This window comes from Scomber japonicus, chromosome 3, assembly GCF_027409825.1.
Source record: "Scomber japonicus isolate fScoJap1 chromosome 3, fScoJap1.pri, whole genome shotgun sequence".
Taxonomy (NCBI): Eukaryota; Metazoa; Chordata; class Actinopteri; order Scombriformes; family Scombridae; genus Scomber; species Scomber japonicus.
In genome coordinates, this window is record NC_070580.1 from 24,163,102 (window position 1) to 24,189,042 (window position 25,941).

A 25,941-nucleotide genomic window follows, 5' to 3' on the forward strand; every position below is an offset into this window, starting at 1 on the left:
AGAGTAAAGCCTTGATTTGGCCTTGTTTGCTGGGTTTCAGTCTAGAAAAAATGAACAACATCAAATAACAGCAGAGTGAGAGAAAAAAAGAATTTGAGGCACAGTGAGGATGGTGAAAACATCTGATAGTGAGAATGCAATCCACTACAGATTAACTGAGATGGCAGACAAACAATTATAGAAATGATAGACACTAATAGAGAAAAAACTGCAGTAAAAACAATCAATAGAAACAATATTTTCTCATTGTGTCTTACTCCTCAATGCTCCTGTCTGTAGTAAATAGTTTGGAATACTGAAAGGTGGGTGTGAATGTCTGGTCAGATTTGTCATCTTTTTTACTCCTTCATCCATGATTTATATCTATTTTGACACTTGAGTTTCAGTTACACTATTTCTCTTGGTGAGGTGTACATTGTTTTTACCTTAATCATAAAACCATTTAATGTTGTCACTGTTACATGCTAAAATGTAGCACAACAGCAGCACTAATTGAGCAGATTCATTAGTTACACAGGAGTATCTAGCTAATGTTAGCTGACATTAGCCATCATTAGCTACTGGCAGTACTAGACATAGTGATGCTATGGCAGCCAAACTCCCCAGTTAATTGAATCGAGAAACAGTGCTGCTTAGAGGAGGAAGCATGTGTTATTTCTCTGAAAAGTAACATACTGTACTGTAGTCTTGCGTTGTCACAAGTCTTTAAAAATAGTAATTTGAACATTTACAACTCCATGACAACTGAGCAAAGTCTATCTAGTGATAAAGATCATGTGATAAGAGCAAATGCTCTAGAATATCTACTAAATTAACCTTGAGGTTAAGATAGTTTTTTCAGTTAAATCGTTGTAATTTATACAATTTTATTCAGTAGAAATTCTTGTAGAATGAGAAATTAGAGTTTCATAGGATTAATTTCATTTCATAAATGTCAGTAAAGTATTAAATAAAATATTGTGTATCAGCTCTATATTATCACAAAATCTCAAAAAAATAAATAGTTCTCCTGTCTTTACTGTGTTGAGAAAAACTAAAGCACACATTGACGACCAAGAGAGCAGAACAACCTCTAACAGCATAGTACACAAAAAAATTGTACCCAGTCCAAATTGACTGGAAATGAGGGTACTCCAGAGAGAAGAAGAAAATAAAAGAGACTAAAAGAGAGGAAGAGAAAGAGCAAGAAGGAGAGAAAATCACTTCAAAGATGATGCAGACATCTCCCAGTTTTTTTACCTTACAGACTTACAGAAATCCTACAAAAAATAGCAATGAACCTTGAGAAAGAAATTAGTTGTCTAACATGAATTGGGATCAGTGACCTCAGCCTGGAGCAAAGAGCTTCGATCACAACCTCAGACAGTCGGCTAGCCCAGCTATTAGCTGCTCTCCATCTCAAAGGGAATATTTGATATCAAATGAAATTTCTATGGTCTTGTGGGCTCGTAGTCATTATTTGCATTTCACCCTAGAGCCACCTGTTTTCAGTTCAACCTGCATATAAGTAAATCCAGTCAAAATTAATTCACATAGGATACAAGAGTACTCCTGACAGCAGCTTTGTCTCTGGCTGCGTTTCTCCGGCACAACAGGGAAACAAGCCAAACACATTTAGCATTTTGTTTTTCAGGTGGCAATCTTACCTCAAAAAAGTCCTAATGTAAAAAGATAAAGTGCTCTGAATGTGTAAAATCATCCAGTCAACACTTACTAACACTGTAGGAATAGACATCAGAAGTATAGTTTTATCTGAAAGATTTGTCGAATAGAGGAATATATTGTTCACATTATGAGGGAAAATATGAGGGGAGAGTGAAGCCAAGTTAAAAAATCAAAGCTATTAACCGAACCATCAATCCTCCTCTACTGGTAATTCAATTATGACATAAACCCGTGAGCCAACTGTATTGACTAAATTTAGGTGAGAAATCATGCTCCAGTGATAAGATAATGCAGGCAACATATTGAAAGAAAAAACTCAGACAACTCTAGCTCTGTGTAAAACTGAAATAGTTTTGTGTGGTTCTGGTCCACAGTACCAATTAAATCTGAATTTAGAGCCTCCACACTGTGACGGATCCTTTAAAAGTGCCAGAGGAGACGCAGTAATCCACCAACTATGCCAACGAGCTGCATCGCACCATTAGTATGAGCCTTGTTAATGTCCACACGTGGCACAGAATGAATACTAAATTAGACCATAAAAGGGTAGGACGGAAGAAGCTACAGAAAGGTATCATCATATGCAAACATTTCTATTAACCTGTATACGCTGGCAGCAATGATTAAATCCAGTGAAGCTAGGGGAATAGCTCGGTGGAAAATTAAGTAATCCTAGAACTAGTAGTGAGCAATTATTTAAATTTGCTGTAAAAGTCAACAACATGGTTATTCTCTTTGTAATTCAGCTGCAACTAATAACAGAGGCACGCAGTGAGGTAATTTAGATAATAAGAGGCCTCCAGAAAAAAAAGAAAGAAAAGCGAATGGCATTAAGAGTCTGCATAAAATTGAATTAATTAGAAACTCAGACAGAAAAGGTGGAATAAAATAGCAAATAACGAGCATCAATGTACCTAAAAAGAAGCAGCACCATGGGTTAGGGTTAGTGCTGTAGCCCGGATAGAGCTTGGCAATATATCAATATAATACTGTGATATGAGACTAGATATCATCTTATTTTGGATATTGTAATATCGTGATATGGCATTAGTGTTGTCTTTTACTGGTTTTAAAGGCTGCATTACAGTAAAGTTATGTCATTTTCTGAACTTACCAGTTCTAGCTGTCCTATTAATTGATAATTGATAATAAATCTCAGTGTGTAAAAAGCACCAATAGTGATCCTTACAATATTGCTGTAATATTGACATGGATGTATTTGATCAAAACTCTAACCCTCACCCAACCCTAAACCAATTTTGTCCATATCACCCCACCCAAAGCCTGGAGAAGTGTTTTTTAAGTCTAGAGCTGAGACAAATCCTGGGCCATGCAAAGATTAAAATAAGCTTGAAATGTATGTATGCCAAGATTTTCCAAGTCTGTTATGTAATGTAGCTTGAAAATTTTTAGCTGGTCATCTAAAATCAGGGTAAATTGGATTAACCAAATAAAAAGAAATGGTAGAGGAAAATGTGCTTGAAGGCGCTCCCTTGAGAAAGGTTTAAAAATAATCAGTGACCTAGAGTAGATGTCTGTGCTTTAAAGTGTCAGTTCGATAAACTGATCTGTGATTAATTGAGAGAGTAGAAGTCCTAGGCATGCAGAAGGCAGGGATGGCTCCTTTCATCTCCTGTTATCAGGCTAATATAGCCCTAACTGCTTGGGGTCTTGGCATGTGCATACACGTGTGTGAGCATGTGCCATCGGTTACGATGTGCTGCCCACAGACACCGACGGAAGACATGAGGACCATGCAGTATCCTGGGCAGGGCCGTGGCTAATGAGGAAAGGATGCTCCATTATCATTCCCTGGAGCTAAGAGCCTGGTAGTCACAGCCCACTTCTGTCATAAAGGGAGAGAAGTGGGCAAGAAATATGTTGACAGATTGGCACAAGCTCATCTAACCCTGGCACTCATGGACACTGAATAAAAATAAAGATGAGCTCAAGGAACTGGCAGCTAATATCCTGGTAAGTGTGGCTGCTAACTTAATTGGTGTCAATTTAATATGAATATTAAGGAAAAGATGAGAGGGAGAGCTGGAAGATGTTATTGGTATGAGTAGAAAAATTAGGTTCCCTGTAATTTAAAATAGGACATGTTAGCCACAAAGTAGTACTAATTAGAATATTGATTTCTTGCTTGAAATGCAGCCAAATGAATCTTAGCAAAGCTGTTGCTCATTTTGTAGGTCCTCACACTCTGGGCTGACTAGTAGAAGTGAACTTTGCCAAAGTTACTTGATCCTCTCATTTTCAGGCTCCTGATTGGCAGTAGTCTCCCCTTTGACACTATTAAAACCTGCTAGAAGCCTCTGCCAAACTTAATGAGACGAGGCTGAGCTTCTTCTCTTCAAATCTTCCCAAAACTCCTCCTGAGTCATGAGAAAATGAGCAACAGAATCATTACACCATGAAAAAAGACTAAACCGGGAAAAATACAGGGAGGCATGTATTGAAGAAGAAAGAGACAGAGAGAAAGTGGGGAGATGAGCTCTGATCCCAAGTGGTAGCTGCTCTGATGGCCACTTCCAACGGGAAAAATGAGTGCAGATCTTGACCCTACACAGCAATCCCATTACACTGCCTAATTGGATAGGGTGTGTGCACTGCAGTGATAGAATTAGAGCACTAAAGCGTGTACTGGTGGGGGTGAGGGGAGCTCTTCAGACCTCCATTTCTGGTGCTGTTCGGTTTTTGTAGACAGTTAAACCCATTGCAGAAAAATATCCTTGAGCAGAAACAGCTCCAATGGAGCTATAAATAACAAAAGGTACGAGACAGGTAGATGACTTTACGCAGCGCCCGACATGCACTGTCAACAGTTTGTTTCAACAACAGCTGTTTTCCCCTCCTATTGTCTCACTAATCAAAAAAGGAGAAGAGAAGAGAATCAGCTCTCAGCCGAGTACGACTGAGGAGAAGCCTCTGCCTCATCAGAAATCCAATAAGCAGACATCCTGTGAACCAAGTGGTCTTAGATAAATAATCAGTTAATTTTTAATAGCATTACATGCCTATTTTCTGAAACAGAGGCACACCATATGATCACAATTTCTTTTCATAAATGTCAGAAAAGCTTCAGGAGAAAATAAATGCCTTCCTGTGGAAAAAGCAAAGCCCAACTAAAAATGGAGAGCTTTACTGCAGAATATACTCTTGTCAGCAAACCTTTTGACCAGACCGTTGTAATCCTTTATTCTTCCTTAAAAAAAATGTAAACAACCAGCAGTGGATATAGCAGCCTTTAACAGTCTGAGTTTCTGTGGTAGACACAGAGAACAGCAGCCTGAAAAACTAAATTCATAGAATTATAAATGGTCTCCAGAAAATAAAGAATCAATAGTTCTTTAATGCGTACATTTCAATTGGACTCGTTAACAGTGGTGGAGGGACCCATTTCAATGCAAACAAGCTGGTCCTGCTCGCTATCCATCATAGTCAACAACAACAACAAAACAAAGAAATCAAACAGCTCCTTGTGATGATGACAGGGAGGTCAATGCAGAGATTACGGGCGTGATAGAAAGAGTTTTTAAAACTATAGTCAGCACATCCTCACAGCACATGCACAACACACACTCAGATTCAACACACAGTTTGAATCTGACAGGATTACAGCTGAAAATGTGTGTAACAAACATGAAGTTTTCTTGTTTGTCTTGTATGTTGGTCCAAAATCCAATTAGTCTGGCCTTCCTTGTGGATACAGGCTCATTAAAATGTATCTCTAATCTCTGAAAGTAATGGCCCATGATAACAGGGACCCACTGTTTCAGAGACAAAGTGACCTATAGTATATGACACCGCAGAATAAATCCACTGTGGCCATTTTAAGCATTTCCCATTACTTCTTTAAAACAGCCATATTTAGAAAGTGAAAAGGATCTAATAATCTGTATAACAAATTATGTCATCCTCTCTTTCCTTAAATTAAATTCAACCCAAGCATGTCGCTGCAGATAATCCAAAGAGTCTGCAACAACAATGGCCAAATGAACCATAAAATGATTTCATTTTGGAGACAGGGAATGGCAATGATGCTGTTTACTCTTTTGAGCACTAGTGAAGCTCTTGAAGGTCTTGCTACTTAAAAGACAGATGCGACAACAAGCAATCATAGAGTGAAGATGGCAGTTGGCAGACTCCTAACTCATACCTTTTCATCATATACTGCCACTGGTATCATGCATGAATGCATACAGTACATTTTAAATAAACCAAACACAGTTCACTAGCATATGATATCTATATGTAATAGCCTGAGGAAGAAGAGATTCCATATCTTTCTGCCTCTGTGGCGGCCATGATAACTTATTTATTCATAGTACTGAATCCGAAACATGAATCATCGTGGCGCTCTTTTTTCGCCTGCCAGAAGATTAGGAGGGACAATCTGGCCCCCGTGACGCCGCATTACTCCAGACAGTGAAATACAAGAGACAGCTGTGTCAGTCCACTGTGGCGCAAACACAAAGGCCGTGCCTCAGGGCAGTACAGGCTGAGTATGGCTATTACTGTCACAAAACACGGAGCCTTGAGGGGGCCATGGTGTCAAAAACTGGTGGCCATGCATGTGAGATGAAAAAGGAGATGAGAATCACGCTAATTGTAATAAACACGTTCATTTTTGTGTCACACAGGTAGAGGCTGTAACACTACCGCTACTGTCATTAAAATTACTCATGGGAGAAATGGTGTTGCAATGTGCTTCAAGGAACTGAGAAGAAACCTCATTATCTAAGAAATGGATGTGCAATACAATTTGCTGCACTGGAACACAAATATAGTGTACTGCTGTAGCACTGCCCTTCCACATTTCAGAGACATGGTACTGATTCCATACTGGTGTCCAGTGGACACAGTATAGTGGATCCTCATCAGCAGTCAGGTCACCAAACCTGAAGTCAAGTCAAGTCACACATCCTCAGTGTTACATGTGAGTCAAAGTTCAAGTCATTAAAGTGATGCTTGAGTAGTGTAAGCAAACTGAGTTGAGATCTTTCTACTCAAGTTTGTCTCCGTGCAACCAACTGAGGCCTCACTAATCAAAATTTTAATTGTAGCAATCAATCAAATGACTATGTGTAATTTGAAAGGGGTTGCTCATAAATCAACCCACAGCCTTCTCTGTACTTACCCACAGCCCTGCAGAGCACTTTTGCATCTTTCAGCTCATTGTTTTGCAACTTAATTTTGATTAGTCTTCCTTGCATTGTTAGTCTTGTTTATAGCAGCATCAGGTAGCTGTTTTAGTAAAAAAAAAAAGCTCTAATAAACCCATGTCTCTGCCCGGCATCAAATGGCAGACTGGCCAAAATTAGTGCTTAACTGGTGAATATAGAGGACCATTTAGCAGCTAAAGAGGCTGGTATTTCCCTCAGGAGTTGGTGAAGATTTAAACATATTGGACTTGTCCACCTGACGTTCATTAGGTGGAAAGAAAAATAACTCCAAATACACTAATGTTTCTCTGTGTGGGCAACTGTTTGCTAACTAACAACTTTATTAGGTGATTATATGTCAATGTTTTCACAGCAAAAATCTAATAAAACTGACCTTTGCTCAATTTTACATGAAAATGTCCTTAAATAACTGACTGAATAGAATTCGGGGTAATGAAGGTCATTATCCTGCAAAATACAAACTTGTGTGGCAAATGGAAAACGGTGGAAAATCTTAAGCAAAAGTTACAAAGCCTCACTTCAAGTAACCCTTGTTAGGATAAATAAAAATGTACCTTTGTGGCACTGAAGTCAAATTAATTCATCAAAACAGCTCATTTTCGTAACTCAATTGGTTTTTTTTGTGTGTTGTGTTTTCTGTGCTCATCAATAAGCTGTTATGTTGCTTTTTTCACAACTAATGAAAGGTTATTTATATTGACAGGTGTTTCAATTGAAATTTAGAATGATGCTTAAAAGGATGGAAGGCTAATATTTAAGTTAATGTCTTAAGTTCAATTACAAGGCTGAGTTAAAGTAATCAAAATTTCCCTTCCGAGCTGATCCGGGGGTCATCAGGATTTGACTGTGGTATGAAAACACAGAACATCTTATCAGTCACACCTCACCGCTTCCTAATATTCTGAGACCCAAGAGATGTTCCCTCATCAATTCAGAGCACACCAACACAACATCTTGCCAGATCTTTAATCTCTCCGAGTTTTCTCGTGCCTGCCATCCAGGTGCAGTCGAACCATCACTCAGCAACTCAAATCATTGCCTCTGTCAGTTAACAAGTTTGGAAAGGGGTCTCCCTTAAACAGATATATGTGGGGGCATCATCCCTGTCTACATGTAAATTGTTTTTATCAACCGTCAGAATGTGAGCGCTTAGTTGTCACTACCTGGTCCCTGCAGCATGCCCGCTTGCCAGTCGGCCTTATATTCTAAATCCTGATCTAATCTGACTGCCGCAGCATTTCAACTCTCAGGAGACCCATTTTTTTACAACTTCTTCTCAGAGTATTTCAGAGCTACAGAGGGGAAAAACACACTCAGAATACATTTGCACACCTAAAAACCCTGCACCTCATAAACGCCTCCACAGTAATTACCCTGACAAAGATGAGATCTGCGCTCATGCTTTAGTAATTACATTCATCTGCACAGAGGGAAATTGCGGAAATGCATGAAATGACTGAAAATACAAGAAAAGAGCTGCACGCTTCTGTTTCCAGACATGTTCAGTTTTGAAGGTACCTGCTTCTGTTGTAAGGGGAAAACAGCGGTACAGTGTACGGGTTTTCATTTGAGACTGACAGATCACAGTTTGCTTAATTGGGTAATATGATTTCAATTCATTTCCAGACTCACAGTTTCAAGCTGTCATCATCTGTAGGCTAGTATGAAGGATGCATTTCCTCCATCTGACACACTATGGCCTGGAGTAGAAACCACTGCATCAACAGAAGCACTGGCATCAATCAAGTCATTTTCATAAAAAGATTTAAGGGATAGTATTACATTTAAAATGGAGTAGTTCACATCAAAATAATACGATAATAAACATTCATTCTGGTTTTAGAAGACATTCTGCTGCTACATATGAAAGACAGCCAAGTAGGGATATCCAGGCCAACAATGCTGCCTTGCATTTCAATATTAAGGTTGAGTGTGTGTTAGTGTGTGTCTTTATGTGTGTGTGTGTGTGTAAAAACAGAGTGAGCGGAAAAGGATTTTATTCTATCTTCATCATCACTTGAAGTCAACCCTCAGGCCAAGTGGGTGTGGATTTCTCTCCCTTTGTGTTTGTGTGTGTGCACATGTGTATATGTGTGTGCATGGTGGAGAGGGATGGGACTGAAATGCATGCATATAGGTTTACAATGTATATGTGCATGTTTGATTAAATACATACTTGTCTATTTTTGTATACATGTCAAAGTCTATATGTGTGTGTGTATGTGTGTGTGTGTATGGTGGAGAACAGGAGCTGTCGGATGGGATTGAAATGTATGCATATAGGCCTTCAGTATACATGTGCATGTTTCATTACATACATTTGAGTCAATTTCTGTAAGCATGCCAAATTCTACATATGTGTGTGTATGTGTGTGCGTGTGTGTACAGTAGGTGTGCCTTGGCCCAGAGGTGCTTTACATCTACAATGAGAACATTTGCATCTAGAGCACTCTAATCTCCCCTCTGCAGGCCAGTGATTGTGCTAAAATGTCACAGTCAGAGAGATCACAATCACACTGTTAACCTCTGCCTCAGGTTTGTAGCCATCAGATTAATACACATTGTTATAGATTAGTTCATTTCCATTGCTGTTCCATTGACAGTAATCATCAGCTGCTATTATGACAAATGCAAAATCCATTCACTGGACAGAAACAACCCACAGAGCATAATTATGACTCATTACATTTGCAGCACCTAATGAATTAATGATGCATTAAAAACTGACTGCATCAACAACATCAATCAATCCTACATAATTTTCTGAGACAGGAAACACACCAAAATCCAGCAGACCAATATTACAGAGAGGCAGATAAAGAGGAACAGTGTGGGATCACTAAGGTGGGGTCCAGATGTTTTTTTTTTCAGAAACAGATTAGTTTTTTAATAATTTCTTTTCTTCTTTTTTTTTTAATCAAAACGCTGGGGCTTGTGGAGGTCAGTGATTTTGGGCAGCATTTCACAAAGACAGAGAAGATGCTGGCTTTTCATCAATTTGATCTAGCATGCTCCCCCTCTGCAAGACTTATAGCTTAAATGACAGACTTTGCCTCTTGCCTTTTAGTGGCAGGATAATGCAACATCCTGATCATTACAATATTGGTAAGAAATATACTTAGTTTGATCCCTGTCAGAAGCCTCTCAGCCTCTAGTCTTGTCTGGTCGGTATTTCATGTGTGTGAGATGAAAAGTGTAGCCCCTAGCGTTGGCGTTCATCGACTGCACGGACAGATGACAAAAGGGTTAGAAATAACTTACCCCAAGGATGACAGTGTCCTCTCCATGAAATACTGGGATGAACTTATCTCCGCGGATAATTTCGGACTTGTTCAGTGGACGAAAACGACACAACACCTTGATATTGCATTCTGCATTAGCGTCAGCCATTGTGCGGATAAAAAAACAGTGGACGCGCTTCCAGAAGAGGAATTTCTTAAAACATTAAAAAAAAAAAATTAAAATAAAATTAAAAATAAAATCCCTGTGCAACCTTTTCCAGAAGACCAGGACGCAGACTGAGACCAAAGGCTATTCCTACATGCAAAGCGAGTCTGGTAGGCGAAGCATTTAGAAGAATGGACAACTACGAGTTTTTGGAGAGACTACAGTCAAATTCATTGAAGAAATGCAAAACAAAGACCAAAAAAAGCCGGTTTGATGGTGTTTCCTGTTTAAAACGCCCCTCTGAGCAAACTCAATGCAGTTGAATTGTGGAGAACAGATGGAGAGTTGTAAGTCCTAACTGGTCCGGGAGGCAGTGTCTGGACAGGCTGCAGGCTCTCAGAAGCATGCCTTGCATCACTGTCATCCCCACTCTCTTACTGGGGGCGGGGCGGGGTGAAGTAGTGACTCAAATCCTCTCTCATCAGCACCACTGAGCAGAGGGGACCATGGTGCAAGGAGGCGAGCTCTGACTCTGCTTCTTATTCCTGCTACCATCACTATTCTGGCTTCGAAGGAAAAGTCACCAAACTTTCGTTTTAAGCATGCAACACTTAAGTTTCAGCAACTTCCACAAAAGTATTTATAGCATCCGGTGAGATGTTTGTGATCAGTAGTTTTGGAAGAGAGTATTTGCAGATCTGCTTGCACCAGTCTGGTCGCTATGGCAATGCTGTTTTGCATGACTGTTGAGCTCATTGGTAACAAAGGGCTTTATAAGTGTTACCCATTTATTTAAAGGGGCACGCCAGCTACTTAACACTACCCTTCTATAAAGTTGGCAGTTTTTATTAATGAACAGTTAAAGCCAAAGCAGCAGAGAATAGTTTCTTTATATAATGCAAGCAACTCAGTGGTGTTCATTAGACTCCACCAGCATCGGTACATACCCACACCTCAAGTTTGTAAAGAAGTGTCATCATAAGGGGGTAATGTTCTCCTCCCAACCACAGAATAAAATGTCTTCAAAAGCTAGAATAAACTGTCTTCACTAGCTGCTCATGAGTAAACACATTTAAAACTATAAAATGAATATGCAGGAGAGTTTCCATCAGAGTGATTCATCTTCTTAATCCTCCATCTTTGGCTCGTTCATTGAGTCGCTTGCTCTGGCCTCTAGCGCCACCGTGTGACAGCTCTGTTACAACTCAACTATTAAGCTTTCTGAAAATAAAGGCACAATAATGTTGTCGTTAGAGTGAAGCCGCCGTTAAAGCAAGATTAATACAACAGAAAATACGTGTTTAACCATAGAACGGCCAAATCCAATTAAAACGATGCTAATATCCGTAAACCGTATTGGCCAGACGGGACGCATGCGCAGAGATGCTCCACTTTTTCGGGTATGTTTGTTTTGTTGGCTTGGGTGAACCGTCGAAGTCTGTCCCGTTACTGAAGCCAATGTAGCACCGCCCATTCGCCAGCGCTTGCCACAAACCCAACGCACCCGCTGTCAAATGAAGCTAGTGACCACATCAGCCGGCTGAGAGACTGCTGGCTCATCTATCGATAGCTTTTGTTACTGTGTGATCCGATTCATCGATCATTTGAACGTTTGAGGATCGTTTATATATTCTTTCTTGACTTGTTTGTCTCGTCTTTGCTTCTCAACCAACAATGGCTGATCCTAAATACGCAAATTTGCCAGGAATTGTAAGTGGCTAACGCTAGCAAGACAGATTAGCTTTAGCGGTGACAGCTAAAGGCTAAGTTAGCCGACACCCCAGCTATTATTATTGTTTGCAATTACTATACAACTAATAAATGTTAATTATTACCTACTAAGTTTACAGCTAACGTGGTGAGATTCAATGCAAGCCACCAGAAACTCAGTGTTAGCAATAGTACATGTTGTTGAATGGGCCAGGGCGTTGGCCAGGCTAAATGCAATAAACACAATATCTGATAGCGTAATGTCATATTTGTATTAATTGTTTCTGCAGGCTTTTAACGAACCGGATGTATACGAGACTGGTGACCTGCCAGAAGATGACCAGGCTCAGTTTGAGTCGGTAAGTGGGCGTTTTGAATGCATTTGGATCTGTCCATTTCAAGGCTGTTAGCTCACGTTAAATCGCTGCACATTATATCATATGTTAAGAGACAAAGTACTGATTTTATGCATTTTAGTGTGTACGTCAATGTGCATTAGCAACCAAACCATACATACCCATATGGCAAATTATTCATTGTAGCATTAATTTAGCAAAAACTGAATTACTTACACCAAAATAATCTGATCAATAACTGAGCTGTATGAAACTGTCATTTCATTTGTCCTGTCTTCACTAACTCTGTAGAGGAAATTATAATTGTTTCCTTTGTTTTTCTTCTGAAATATGTACTGTATGTCCCATTCAACCACTGTTAAATATACAAGTTTGAGGGAACAAAGTTAGTTTAAAACGTTGTCATAATCAAACTGTTATTGCATCTAATAACCATCTAAAGTTAGTGGCAGTTTTTTTTTTAGAGTTCAGTGTTTTCAGTATAACGGTGCTGTTAACAGTAAAGCGTTGTTATTGGTCAGACTTTGTCTTTAAACTTGTTTGGGCTGTTCACCGATCAGCTGAGCGCAACCTAACTGGAATCTTCCCTTCCATGTTTCCACATTCGTTCCTCCCATACCCTTGCCCTTGTTTTGACTCTTACCCACCCCTCCCGGGACCCTAGTTTGTACAAGTAAGAGTGGCTCCATTTTACTCGCAGCGAGCTTAATGCCATGCTTTTTATGCATGTTTACGTAATCTCATATCCACTTTTCCTCCTTCTATTGTGATTGGGATGAAATGAGAAATAGATTGATGGAGTGACCCCGTTTGTGCTCTTTAATTCATCAATTTTTGATTGTGTTGAAGTGCAACGAATTGATTCTTTTCCTCCTATTTGCGTTGCTTATTTAAACCTTTTTAAGGGCATAATGAAGCTGATGGGTCTTCAGCAACACTATATTTTCCTCTTTCACTGACAAAGCAGTGAAGGCTAAAAAAAAGTGTGTCTGTGTGAGTGTGAGACACTACCAGGAGAAAGAAGTGTTTGTTTTAAAAATGCCCCTTTTTTAACCTGTCATGCTCTAGCAATTGCTTCCTGGCTAACCACTCTATTCTGACTAACTGGACGTTTTAAAGGCCTCTACACACTGTGCGATGACTGTAATCTTGTTGGTTTATTGCATGTCACAGTAAATCTTGGTCACAATCTGTATCGGACTGTACTTTATCCATTTTGAGGCATGTGGGATTGTACTATGAATGGATGGACTACGAATGGCTGGTGAATAGTCGTGCTATGATGAAAAAAAATAACGTGACAGAGACACATCTTCAGCTCATATCATCGCTCCCATTTTTTTGTAAAGGCAGCCATAAATAAAACAGGCTCTGGCTATAGCGCGAGCACCTTATGAGTCCCACAAAGTTCTTTTTTGTGTTCCCTTTCCATCTTGTTATCTAAAAGTTCTGATTAAATTTTAAGTGCATATGATGCCACATCACTCACTCTGCATTCATCCCATTGTGAGATTTTGCTCCTAACTTTCTGACACATTAAATATATTGACAGTGGCTGCTAAAGCTAGAAATGGGCTGCTGGTGTCTCACAGTGTTCTCTAGGACCACTGTTTTTAATGACTGGCCAAAGATGTCACCTTGTTTCACCTACAACTGTCAACTTTTGTTTGGGAAAGATCGCACAGTGTACAGGGGCCTTTCACTTGGATATATTAACTACTTTGGTATAGTCTAGAGGATCCTTCACTTTGGTTATACTGCATGTTGGTAAGAGTATACCTGACCTGAATGACTTATAATAGTAATAACAAAACACTTTACAGGGTTTTTAGGCCTTTCTTTACTACTTTTATACACCTTTAAATCACCCGTTACCACTCATTCTGACTCATGTGTTGTTGTTTTAAACACCACTCCCCTGCATCCATAACATAATGCTGTGAGACCAGTAATGCCCTCCATAAGAGCATGTGGTCGCACTGCATTATAAAGTACAGTATATTATTAAAAGAGAAAGTAACTTGGTGGTGTTTAATGGACCATCATAACCACCCTGACTTGGGAAAGAGAGAAAGAACTGGAGACATCATAAGTGTCTGAACAAAGTGTCTCCAGGGTTTTTTAGCAGCCACTCTCTGAACACTGCTTTCTTTCTTATCTTTCCCCAACCCTGGTCAACTGTTCCTGTTGTGTGCATGGCATGTGATAACCACATTAATCTGTGTTGTCTCTCTCTCTCTCTCCCTCTCTTTCTTTACCCCCCTACTTTTTTCTCTCCCTCTGCTCTTCCGTTACTTTCTCTAACTCTCTTTGGAAACCCAAGGAGCTGGTAAGAGCCTGACTAACTCTCCTCCGCTTCCTCCCCCCTACACTGTCTCGTGTTCTGTGTGTTTTATTGGTCTGTTTTTTGCATTTTTTTTTTTTAACAGAATCTGTGTGTGAGCTCACACTCATGTCATCTATCTGTTTGTGTCAGTGGTGTTTTAATCCTTTCCACGGTCTCTAGTTCATCATAATTGATCACTAGAAAGTTTTGATCAACAGATCCACAGTCTTGTGTGTTCCCCAAGATCACTAATCAAAGAATTATCATTTAGAAAATAAAGTGTAATGGCTTCCAGCTTTGGTTCTGCCTTTTTCATTCAAATAACTTTTTTTTTTTTACCATTGTAGACTTATACCACATGAATTACATATTTTTATAATGAAGTAAACATTTGAAAGATGATCTTAAGATGATAGAATCAGGCCTAGTTGAAACTATGGCTGTGATATCTATATTTCTTTTGCTAATTTGTCTCTTGCCTGCTGGTATTCTAAATCATGTTGAAATCCTGTTGTTCCCGTCAAGCCAAGGCCACAGTATTGCTGTGAAGCTGTTGTAGATTTTCATGATTTATCCCTACAATGGCTTTTAATTTCAGAGAGTATCTGACCTTGATAAGTAATGATACTATTGAGTCAACCGTATATTTCGATATCTTTAAATCATTTTTCCGGGGCGATGATCAAGTATAAGATTTCCTCTCAGATCTTGCAAACCTGTCAGCATATTTCAAGTTTACCTTGGGCTTTGAGACTTTTTGGCTCACTGACTCAAGAAGCAAAAGCAAATTATTAAGTCTTTTTCGTCTCTATAGTCTAACTTGCCTTTTATGACATTGTGAATATGTTCGCCTGACTGGATTTCTTGGTGTTTCAATGACAGGAGGAGCTCTGCAGTGACAGCGTGGAGAGGATTGTGGTGAACCCCAACGCAGCCTATGACAAGTTCAAAGACAAGCACATCAGCACCAAGGGACTTGGTCAGTTTATATTGGACAATCTTTAACTTATCAACTTAATTAACTTACTTAAGAATGAGGCAGGAGTTATAATACATTTCATTTTTATTTTGACAACAAATCCCAGGAGAAGACTAAAACCATTATGTTATGACTCAGTACTGTCTGACTTTCTAACCTCATCCATGGCACTCAGCTCCAAACTCATTAATTTTTTTAATATTTAGAAACTAAATCAAAAGTATAGTTTGTTTATTTAAAAGTTCAGCTACATTGATGAGGACTATTGTTTCTGGTGAACATTACTCAGACTGGAGTAATTACTGCATTTGCACTATTTTAATATATATGTGATGTAATGAGTATTTTGGGCACTGAGGTTTTTGTATGTGGGATTGACTCGAAACTAAAGTGTTTATGTGGTAATGGGGAAAAAGGAGGAAAGTAATATATACATGAATGATTACGCCAGGCCTTGGTTACACAAGTAACACTTTTTAGGAGAGTGAATTCATTTGAAGGTTTTTTTCTTATTTTGGGATTTGTTTGAAAAATGTGTATATCTCCCACCTTATAATTGCAGATTATGAACATAAAATATCGCTGAGACTGGAGAAGTTGATCAAGGCACACTATTCCTCTCTAGCACACTATCGTTAAATCATTTTCAGCTATCTTGCCTTCATTAGGGTGGTGGCTGAGGTGGTTTTCCAGTTTAATCTTTAACAGTCTAACAATTAGTCAACCATAACTACCCAGTGTAAGAAACAGCAGTTACAAAAATTCTTTCACATTTAAAAAAAACCAAAACAAAATACAATATTTACTCTTCATTGAGAAATAAATAATAAACATACAACATTACAAACTACTTTAAAATATTCATTAAAAAATACAAGAGTGTTTCTTTTGTTGACTTATATTGACAAATCTTGCTCTGGCTCAGACTGGGCTTCACAATGACCAGTAGGCTTTTGTTTTTTTTGTCAATTTCTCGCTTTCTCTTACAACCTGTTTATCTCCTCTTCACAGATTTCTCAGACAGAATCAGTAGAAGCAGAAGAGTGGGCTATGAGTCAGGAGAATTTGAAATTGTGAGTACAATCTGTTGAGCAGTAAGTCCTTACTTGTTCTGTTAGAAAATGTTCAATTTTGAAGGTTAAAGCACCATCATGAGTTTTATTTCACTCAATACATGTATTTCCCGATAAAGTCAAGTTTGAAAGTGGTGTGTGGTGACTTGTCTCAGGGCTCCTCTGTCTGTACTACCTACTTTGCTGTGTTGCAATATTCATACATTTCCCCGCTCTCGTGTTTGTTAAGCTGGGAGAGGGCTGTGGAGTGAAGGAGACGCCCCAGCAGAAGTACCAGCGCCTGGTGAACGAGATCCAGGAACTCAGTCAGGAGGTGGATGCCATCCAGGTGAACTATCATTCTCACACACACACACACACACACACAGACAGACAGACAGAAGCACATTAGTCCAATTACCCGGCTTATGTCTTGCAGTCTGCACATAAATTCAATAGCCTTACAGCTAGGGACCTTCTCCTGCTCTGCTTCTTGACCACATCATCATGTATTTATTAAAGGGAGTGCAACCTTTTGGCAAGAACAATTTCAGCAGTGTAATATTTATACTCAGTTCGTACAGTATCACTATAGACCAGAGGATCTGATCTAAAGTTCAGTGTTGAGTGTGTGCAGTGAAGCTCTAAATTCAACCTGAAAATGAGTTTTGACTAACACAAATCCCACATCTCAGAAACTAATTAAACTTTGGGTGTCATTAACTTGGATGCACACAGAGTAGGGGATGCCGCTGTTTGAGTCTTAACACCCCCATTCTAATTCAACCTGTGAACTCATACGTATAAATACATGCTTTCATTATCAATTAATCTGTTGATTATTTTCTCAATTAATTGATTAGTTGTTATGTCAATAAAATATCAGAAAATGGGCAAAAACCACTGAACAAGAAAATATTCACATTTTAGAAGCGGGAATCATAGAATTTGGAAATGTTTTTCTTAAAGAATGACTGCAAACAATTGATTTATTGAAACTATTGGCAATTAATAGTTAGCAACTAATTCATTGACTAATCATTGCAGCTCTACATTGTTGTACCCCCCTAAAAGTGCCATGGCTGTCATGAAGTAACTCACAGACTTTGTTGTTATCCCTTCTGCTTTCAGACCGCCACAAAAGAAAGCAATGCAGAGGAGCGCCTGACCCCAGTGGTACTTGCCCAGCAGGCAGCCCAGCTCAAACAGCAGCTGGTTTCTGCCCATCTTGACTCACTCCTGGGACCACAGGCACACATCAACTTGGCCGACCCTGATGGAGCACTGGCCAGGTATTACAAAGAGAGTGCACAAACATCTGGCAGCTGAAACTTGAGGCTACAACTTGTCAGACCCTGACAGAGCGATTAGATACTAGGCAGTGGATGGACGGACACAGCGGGAGGAAGAGGGTAGTATGGAGAAATTGGAGGAGTCAGCAAAAGATGGTCAGGGTGAAAAGCTGGGGAATTAAATTCACTGAGCCCTGAACTATGACCCAGATATTTGTAGTGCAAGTATTAAGGGTAAGGCTGTGCAGCGATTGAGAAAGGGAGAAGAAAACTGGAGAGGGTGAGAGATTAACTGTGAGAAGACAGAGAATAAAAAACATACTGCTGGTACATGTCTGACCCCACACTGGGCATGTGGGAGGGGAACTGTTTATGGAGAGGAAAAGAGGCAGCAACATAAGGGAGAAAAAAAGAAAGAAACTAATGTCTTCTAGAACAGATCCAAGCTCACTTTGACCTTGCAATTGAGTCTGAAAGTATTGGAAAGAGAGAGAGAGAGAAGAGAAAGACACAGTAGCACGTGGAGCCGATAACCATATTGAACAAATAATCCTTTTGTGTCTCACACAGGCGTCTGCTCACCCAGCTGGAGGCGGCCAAGGGCAGCCGTGTCAGCGCCACAGGAGACAGCAAACCGACGGCATCAGCTAAGGGCCCAGATGGAGTGGTACTCTATGAGTTACACAGCAGACCCGAGCAGGAAAAATTCAATGAGTCGGCCAAGGTACAGTAAGAGTGTATTGGATGAATGGAGTGACAAAATCATAATGGCTAGACGATTTTTGTTTTCGCTCTCGTGAGAGGAATGTCACAATATTGAATGGCAATAAACAGGACAAAAGGCAGGAAGGTATGTGCGTGGGTGTTTGCGTGTGTCTTGTGGGAAGCTGTTGTCATTGCCAGCCATGTGTTGCCTTGTTCTTGTCCCTGTAGATGGCGGAATTGGAGAAGCGTCTAGCTGAGCTGGAGCTAGCTGTTGGCTCAGGATCAGACAAGCAGGTAAACAGGGACTCACACACAGTCATTACACACATCCTCCCTAATGCTTTTTTCATTCATTCACACCAATTCTGTCGATCTGCTTCCCTCTTTGACTCACGCCACCAGCATTTTCATGCTCCTGTTGCTGTGTAACCATCCACAAAGAGAAATTGAAATAAAATCTTCCAGTAGATTCATGTAAATTATGGGGGCGGCTCTATTGTCTGTTGTGAAAATAAATGTGTTCATATTGTAGGGACCTTTGAGTGCCGGCATACAAGGAGCCAGTTTGATGGTGAGTAGTGAACTACTTTCTTTGGGAACATGTATGCAGTTTGTGTATTCATAACACTCTGTATCTGATGTGCAGCCAGAGAACTGGGTCATACTTCAAAGATGACATCAGCTCCAACCAGTTTATTTATTGCTGCTCTGCTAGTAGCAAGAACACAAAGTTTTGTACTCAAGCTTATATATAACTTGTGTGTGTTTGACTGTGCTTGTGCTTGTTTGTATCAGGATACTTTAGAGCTCCTGCAGGCGAGGGTCAGTGCTCTGGACTCTGCTACTCTGGATCAAGTGGAGGCCAGACTGCAGGTACGACTAAAGACTTCTAGAAGAAGCTCAATATTTCATTATTGGCATTGGGTACAGAGCTGGGCTCAGGATTTCACAAACCAGAAGCTGACAGTTAGTTAGGGTCTGGCAAAGGTGTCACCCAGGGAGATTTCAGACATCTTTCGTAGTGTGAAATTTTTTTTACTTATAATCCAGTGAATCAAAAGCTGTCTCATATATATGTTACATTTTTATAATGTAATGTAATGTATAATTAAATATAGAGAAATTATATAAATGGATTAATAAATAATAAAAATAAAACTTTATATTGTAGTGTGGATGATTAATTGAGGAATCTCAGATCCTTTTATATTTAATATTTTATTCCTCAAAGCAGTAATTGGACAATACTTCCAAGTGGTTAGGTGGTTAACCAACCAATATTTTACTAATGAAAAAATAACAAAACACCCCACACAATGGATGATTATTAAAACTCAGGGATGTATTTGATTTGTGGAATACTGATAAATGCTGAGCTTTAAAAATGTGTCTTTGTAAGTTGTAAATATATGTATATTTCTTTTTTAAAGATTTTTTCGGCATAGATGCCTTTTATTGAGCAGTAGACAGACAAGAAACATGAGTGAGAGGGGGGCGGTGTGGCATGCAGCAAAGGACTTCTGGCCGGGATTTGAACCAGGGTCGGCTATGTACGTGGCATGCGCTCTAACCACTTGACCAGCCGCGTGCCCAATATGCTCATTTTCATATGGTTGGCTTACCTGTGGCACAGCCTGTAGAGAGAAACTGTCAAAAGTTTCATCACAGTATTTACCACAGTGTTGACATTTAATTTGAATCTAATCAATCAGGTTTTCATCTAAATGCCTTTTTAAAATGCCACCTATCACTTAATGAGCATTAATGACTTTTCCCTCTCTTTTAGAGTGTCCTTGGGAAGATGAATGAGATTGCCAAACACAAAGCAGCCATTGAGGATGCTGATACACAGAACAAGGTTTGTAATCTTTTCAGTTTAAATCTCAAACTTTGTAAAACCATTAATGCACACTAAATGCACTAATAATCTCGTGTGTACATATTTAGTAAGACAACATAAAGTCCACCTATGATTCCTTTGCAGTTGTATAATACGTATATTAATCTTGGAGCCTCACAGAAGATAATCGGGTTCATCTAGGCAGTTAGACTAACCATTGAAGAGCAGCTCCATATTAACTAACAGCTGCTGAAGCCTATAAGCAGTCTGAGTCTTTTTGGTAGTGTGTTCATTTCGAGTCAGTATTTCATGATTAATTCATGAAAACTCATGAAGTGAAACTTTTTCAAGTTTTTATGTTAAATCCGAATTTAAAGTCTGCTCGATTTAAGTAAGTGAGTGCTGGATAGGCCTGTAGAGGGCATGCTAATAATATAATGGGTAGTGACAAACTCATGCAAAGTTCTTTATTGTTCATATATTTAAAGGTAATTGTACACTACTGTTTTGTTATTTTCAGATAAATACTGATATTGTGATTTTTTGAATAGTGTGTGACATAATTACTCACAGGATGATCTATAATAGTGACATTGAACCCACAATAACCAGGCCCATGTCCTAAACCTAAACATACAGTGGAGAGTGACCAGATCATCTAAACAAAGCTTAACAAGGACAAAATTTAAAGTAGTGTGAGGTGTATTTGTAGCTTTTCGTACCACTGTGAAATGTTGGAGTCAAATTGGTGTTACTGTTGATCATTATAATCAGTGTAAGTGTTTATGTTCAAGCTTGAAAGTACAACCACACATTGGCTTCACTGCTCAAATGTACCACATTAACTAACACCATGTTGATTACAGACTGCTTTGTGGGAATTCACTCATGAGTGTGTATCAGTACGATGATTATTATTTCATCATGGAAACTGAGGAAAAACCCAGGGCTTTGGGTTCAGAAAACATTCCCTTCCAGTCTTTTGACAAGTGTTTTCTCTGGTATTAACTCAGTGTGTGTGTATGTGTGTTTACCTGTCAGGTGTCGCAGCTTTATGACGTGGTGCAGAAGTGGGATGCCATGTCCACTTCTATACCTCAGGTGGTGCAGAGGCTCGTAGCTGTCAAGGAGTTGCATGAGCAAGGTAACACATTAAAATACATGAAACTCTCATAGCTGTGACACAATATTAGCTGTTTGTGTGGAAGAGGTTACTGTCATATCACATCAGTCCATTACAGTATGAGTGTACCAATGTTGACTACATGGTACATATTACAAATATTGTCATAATATTGCTCAAGGGTTACACTGCCTGGCCAAAACAAAAGTCAACACCAAAAAGAAAGGTCACACCCTCTAATATTTCGTTGGACCGTCTTTAGCTTTGATTACGGCATGCTTTCGCTGTGGCATTGTTTCGATAAGCTTCTGCAATGTCACAAGATTTATTTCTGTCCAGTGTTGCATTAATTTTTCACCAACATCTTGTATTGATGATGGGAGAGTCGGACCACTGCACAAAGCCTTCTCCAGCACATCCCAAAGATTCACAGTGGGGTAAAGGTCTGGACTCTGTGGTGGACAATCCAAAAATTAATGCAGCACTGAACGGAAATAAATCTTGTGACATTGCAGAAGCTTATCAAAACAATGCCACAGCAAAAGCATGCCGTAATCAAAGCTAAAGGCAGTCGATTGAACCCCAGTAAAGATAATGAAAACTTGGATCACTTATGTCTATTCTTTTATGTGAGCGTAGAAGAACCTTGAAATGGCACCCATGAGAGTTCAAGGAGAAGACGTATGTAGGTTAGTGGGGGAGGGGAAGTACCATTAAAGATTCAAAATATGTAGAATGAAACCACGGAACATAACAGGATGTGAACCCGGATCATGTTCGAGGCGGCATCTGTGCTGGGAAGTAATACTTAGTCTGGAAAATTTGCATCCACAATGGGAACATCTCAGTGTGAGACAAAAGATGAAAACTAAGCGAAAATGGGACTCAGACGGATAATGGAATTAGCCAAAACCATGCCATTCTATTACAACAAAGGGCAAAAAATCACTGAAAGAGAGGTTCAGAATGGTAATAGAATTAGACTAAATCTCGCAACACTGTTAAACACCCCCTTGGGGTGAAAGAGATGCATGATATTTTAGATCACATTATCATCTTTTTATTATTTAGCACATGAAAGCAGAACCTTGGCATTAATAGATTGTATTGATAATTCATTTCTGAGAGCTGAAAGAGGTCATTTATCATCCAGCGTCTCTGTGCACCAATTTGTCACAGTCTGAAGCTGAAGTGTTCTTCACTCTACAGGGTTTAGCTGCACTCTTTCTTTCCTCCCCATTTCTTTCTTGATCTTTCTTTCCTATTGAAAGCAAACAACTGAAATGCTAAAAGTTTTTTTTAATCACTCAAGCCGATCAGCCAAGATTAAATTCCTCCTTGTTTCTGCTTCACTTTCACTACAAGAAAAGCAAAAGACAACACTGCATATTTTAAAAGGGTGTTAATTTGATAACCAATAATCAATCCCACTTTTTTTTCTCCCTCTTTCTCTCTCTCCATTCCTGCCTCATGATTTCTCTTTATCCAACCCCACCCGTGTCGTAGCCATGCAGTTTGGCCAGCTGCTGACCCACCTGGACACCACTCAGCAGATGATCAACAACTCTCTGAAGGACAATAACACCCTGCTAACACAGGTAATACGTTCAAGCTGTATCAAATACAAAGACTGTCAAATCATTTCTAACTCAAAGTAGTTTTAACAGTAATGACCACCATTGGCATCACTGTTGAGATTTCAGACAATGAGTAGTTATCACAGAAGAGGTGAAGAGGTGTGTATCGGGTAGCCTGCTCAGATACCAGTAAAACCAGCTCCTGTGACGTTCGTTGTGGTTACTATGGCCACACTGGAAACAATGGAGGCGGCAGCAACAACTACTCACTGTCTGAAAGCACTGTCAGTGAAGCCAGTGAAACTGTATGTTTGTCTCATTGGTATACACACAAAAAGATTTGTTGATGACTCAAGCAAGTGTTTATAAAAAATTGTTGCAGGTTACTTTTCTTTCAATCAATGAATCAACTAATTGTTTTGTCTCTAATATTTAAAGCTATATTACACAGGATTTTTTAGTCTCTAAGGGCGCACTCACACTACGCAATCATACTGTGCCCAAGCACGTTTGCCCCCTAAAGTCCGGATTATTTGACTAGTGTGAGTGCAAGTGTACCGTGCTTGAGTACGGTACACTTCCCTTGCACGGTACAGTTGGAAGAGGTGTGCTTGAGCACGGTACACTTGGTCACGCATGCGCACTACTTTAAATCCCAGGAAAAGAAGCCAATTTTCCCAGGAATCCCAGGAAATCAACGATTTTTAAAAGGCAATTAGCTGAGACATTATGCACATATGGGTTCCCAATTCGACCATTTTTTGTGTATTATTTTATCATTATTAAGGCAAAAGTCCATCGATATTATAATGAATAGGCTATAGGCTTAATATTAGTTTGCATCCAGCGTGCTGCGTGGACTTCATTACATCTGCTGCACGGCTGCTACCACAATTATGAAATGGTAAGTTTATTGTCTGTGACTGTGATCCTCATAAAAGTAATATTTTACAAATCTGCATTATATAAACTAACAAAATTTGTTAAAGTAAGTCATTTGGCGACTTTTAAGCCATTCAATTAAACTAAGTCTTACTTTTACTGGAGTAAAGAGTTGAATCAGTACGTCTGCTTTTGCGAGAGTCTTTTTTACTCAAGTATCTGTAGTACTGCATACTACATAGGCATGACTCAGAAGAACAAGCTTGCATTTTTTAATCATAGTGCGTTGTGTTAATTGATCGGCTGTGTTGTGTTTTACCGGCGCACAGCACACGAACACACACCTGTGCATGTTTTATGAGAGTAAACTGTCTGACTATATGTTTTTGTGCAACGTATGTGTCGGTGGCAACCGTGCTTGAGTACACTTGGGTTTGAGGTAATGTGAGTGCGGGGGACAGGGGAGTGGGGACATTAGTGCTGGTACGGAACAACTGGCCCTAGTCTGTGAAGGACCTGAGCCAGATTTTCCAAATTTAAGAAAAAGGCATCTTGTGCTGCTGCTTGCCGCGTGAGCAACAGGATGTTGTTGTTGTTGCAGCTCACTTTACGGCCACCAGTGTCACTATTGAGAAGGAATTTCTGATTTTTACAAATTGAACCTTTAATTCTATCATTGACACGTTTCTGCCAGCACATTGTCCCTCCTGCTACTTCTCTGCCCAGACCAATATATTTCTCATCTAAACTCTTATCTACCTCTTTTTCCAACTCTTAACTCTTACCCCTTTCTTTCAGTGCCCACTTAACTGGCTTTTTGTCCCCCCTCTCACGCTCTCTCAGGTCCAGCAGACGATGAAGGAGAATCTGGGGGCTATACAGGAGAACTTTGCTGCACTAGATCAGAGGATGAAGAAGCTGTCCAAATAAATGGTAGCACAGTTTGGGCCCAAACTAGGAGAGTGTAGAACATGGACAAATAAGAGCTGGCTAGAGAGCACAGAGGGCGGTTGGGGTTTAACTCTGTCCTTTCTGGCCATCCCTCTCTTGCTCTCTTCCTCCGCCTCTGCCTTTTTTCACAAAGCGGAATGTTAGAAAGTTGGAATGATGGAAAAATAAAGAAGACCAAATGTTCTTGTCCCACCCTCCTTTCCTCTTCCTTTTTCTTGCATCAAATTGATATCAGCTGAAAACACATCTGTCCACTACAAATGCCACTGATTGCAGTCCCCTGTTATTGAGTTTTAGACTGATTGGTTTTTATTATTATTAGTATTAAATATGAGAAATTCTATTCCTATTCCTTCTGGAGCCTCACACTATTACTGGACTTGTACTGTATACTTTGGTCAAATTAAAAGGATCACAGTAATGTTGGATTGATAGATGACACATTTGAGATGTCAGCTGTGTAGGAAATAAAAAGATTTACTGTCTTGCAGTGCTGTAGCAGGAGCACGTTGTGCGAAAGTCAGGGCCGAGTCACAGAAGGAAAGCTTGTAAATATGCCTGTGTACCTTATTGTTTCTTCACGCTCAGTCGCTTGTAACTATATTATTATGACTGAGATCAGATGCCACATGAAAACTTTTAATCTGCTTTGTCATTGCCTACAACTGTATTGTACATCTGTGGTCATGAAAAAACTGATCAATAAAACAAAGTGCAAGAGGTTTGGCCCCTTATTTCATGGGTAAATGTTTTAACATATGTAACGGTTTTCCTGCTTTTTAATTACAGTAATATACTGCACAGTATTTAACAGTCCTGATTTGACTTATGAGAACATGTTATAGTCTTCTTGTTCATCTTTCAGAGAAACATACAGTATCTTCCTGTGTGGACAATATGAAAAAAA

At 39.5% G+C, this 25,941-nt stretch overlaps 2 protein-coding genes across 2 annotated transcripts in view; one reads left to right on the forward strand and one right to left on the reverse strand.

The window, feature by feature from the left end:
• kif5ab (kinesin family member 5A, b) overlaps positions 1 to 10,244 on the reverse strand; it is a 50,984-nt gene extending 40,740 nt beyond the window's left edge. Inside the window, exon 1 of the mRNA XM_053316356.1 lies at positions 10,116 to 10,244. Coding sequence (XP_053172331.1) covers positions 10,116 to 10,244 — 129 coding nt within the window. The remainder of the gene's footprint in view (positions 1 to 10,115) is intronic.
• Positions 10,245 to 11,773: 1,529 nt separating this feature from the next.
• Positions 11,774 to 25,755, forward strand: dctn2 (dynactin 2 (p50)). Its single transcript, XM_053316365.1, has 14 exons — positions 11,774 to 11,951; positions 12,242 to 12,310; positions 15,516 to 15,612; positions 16,624 to 16,685; positions 16,915 to 17,013; positions 17,796 to 17,956; positions 18,527 to 18,680; positions 18,890 to 18,955; positions 19,194 to 19,232; positions 19,457 to 19,534; positions 20,448 to 20,519; positions 21,543 to 21,645; positions 23,131 to 23,222; positions 24,927 to 25,755. The coding sequence occupies exons 1-14, from the start codon at positions 11,916 to 11,918 to the stop codon at positions 25,011 to 25,013; spliced, it is 1,215 nt and encodes a 404-aa protein (XP_053172340.1). The 5' UTR covers positions 11,774 to 11,915; the 3' UTR covers positions 25,014 to 25,755.
• Positions 25,756 to 25,941: the final 186 nt, after the last annotated feature.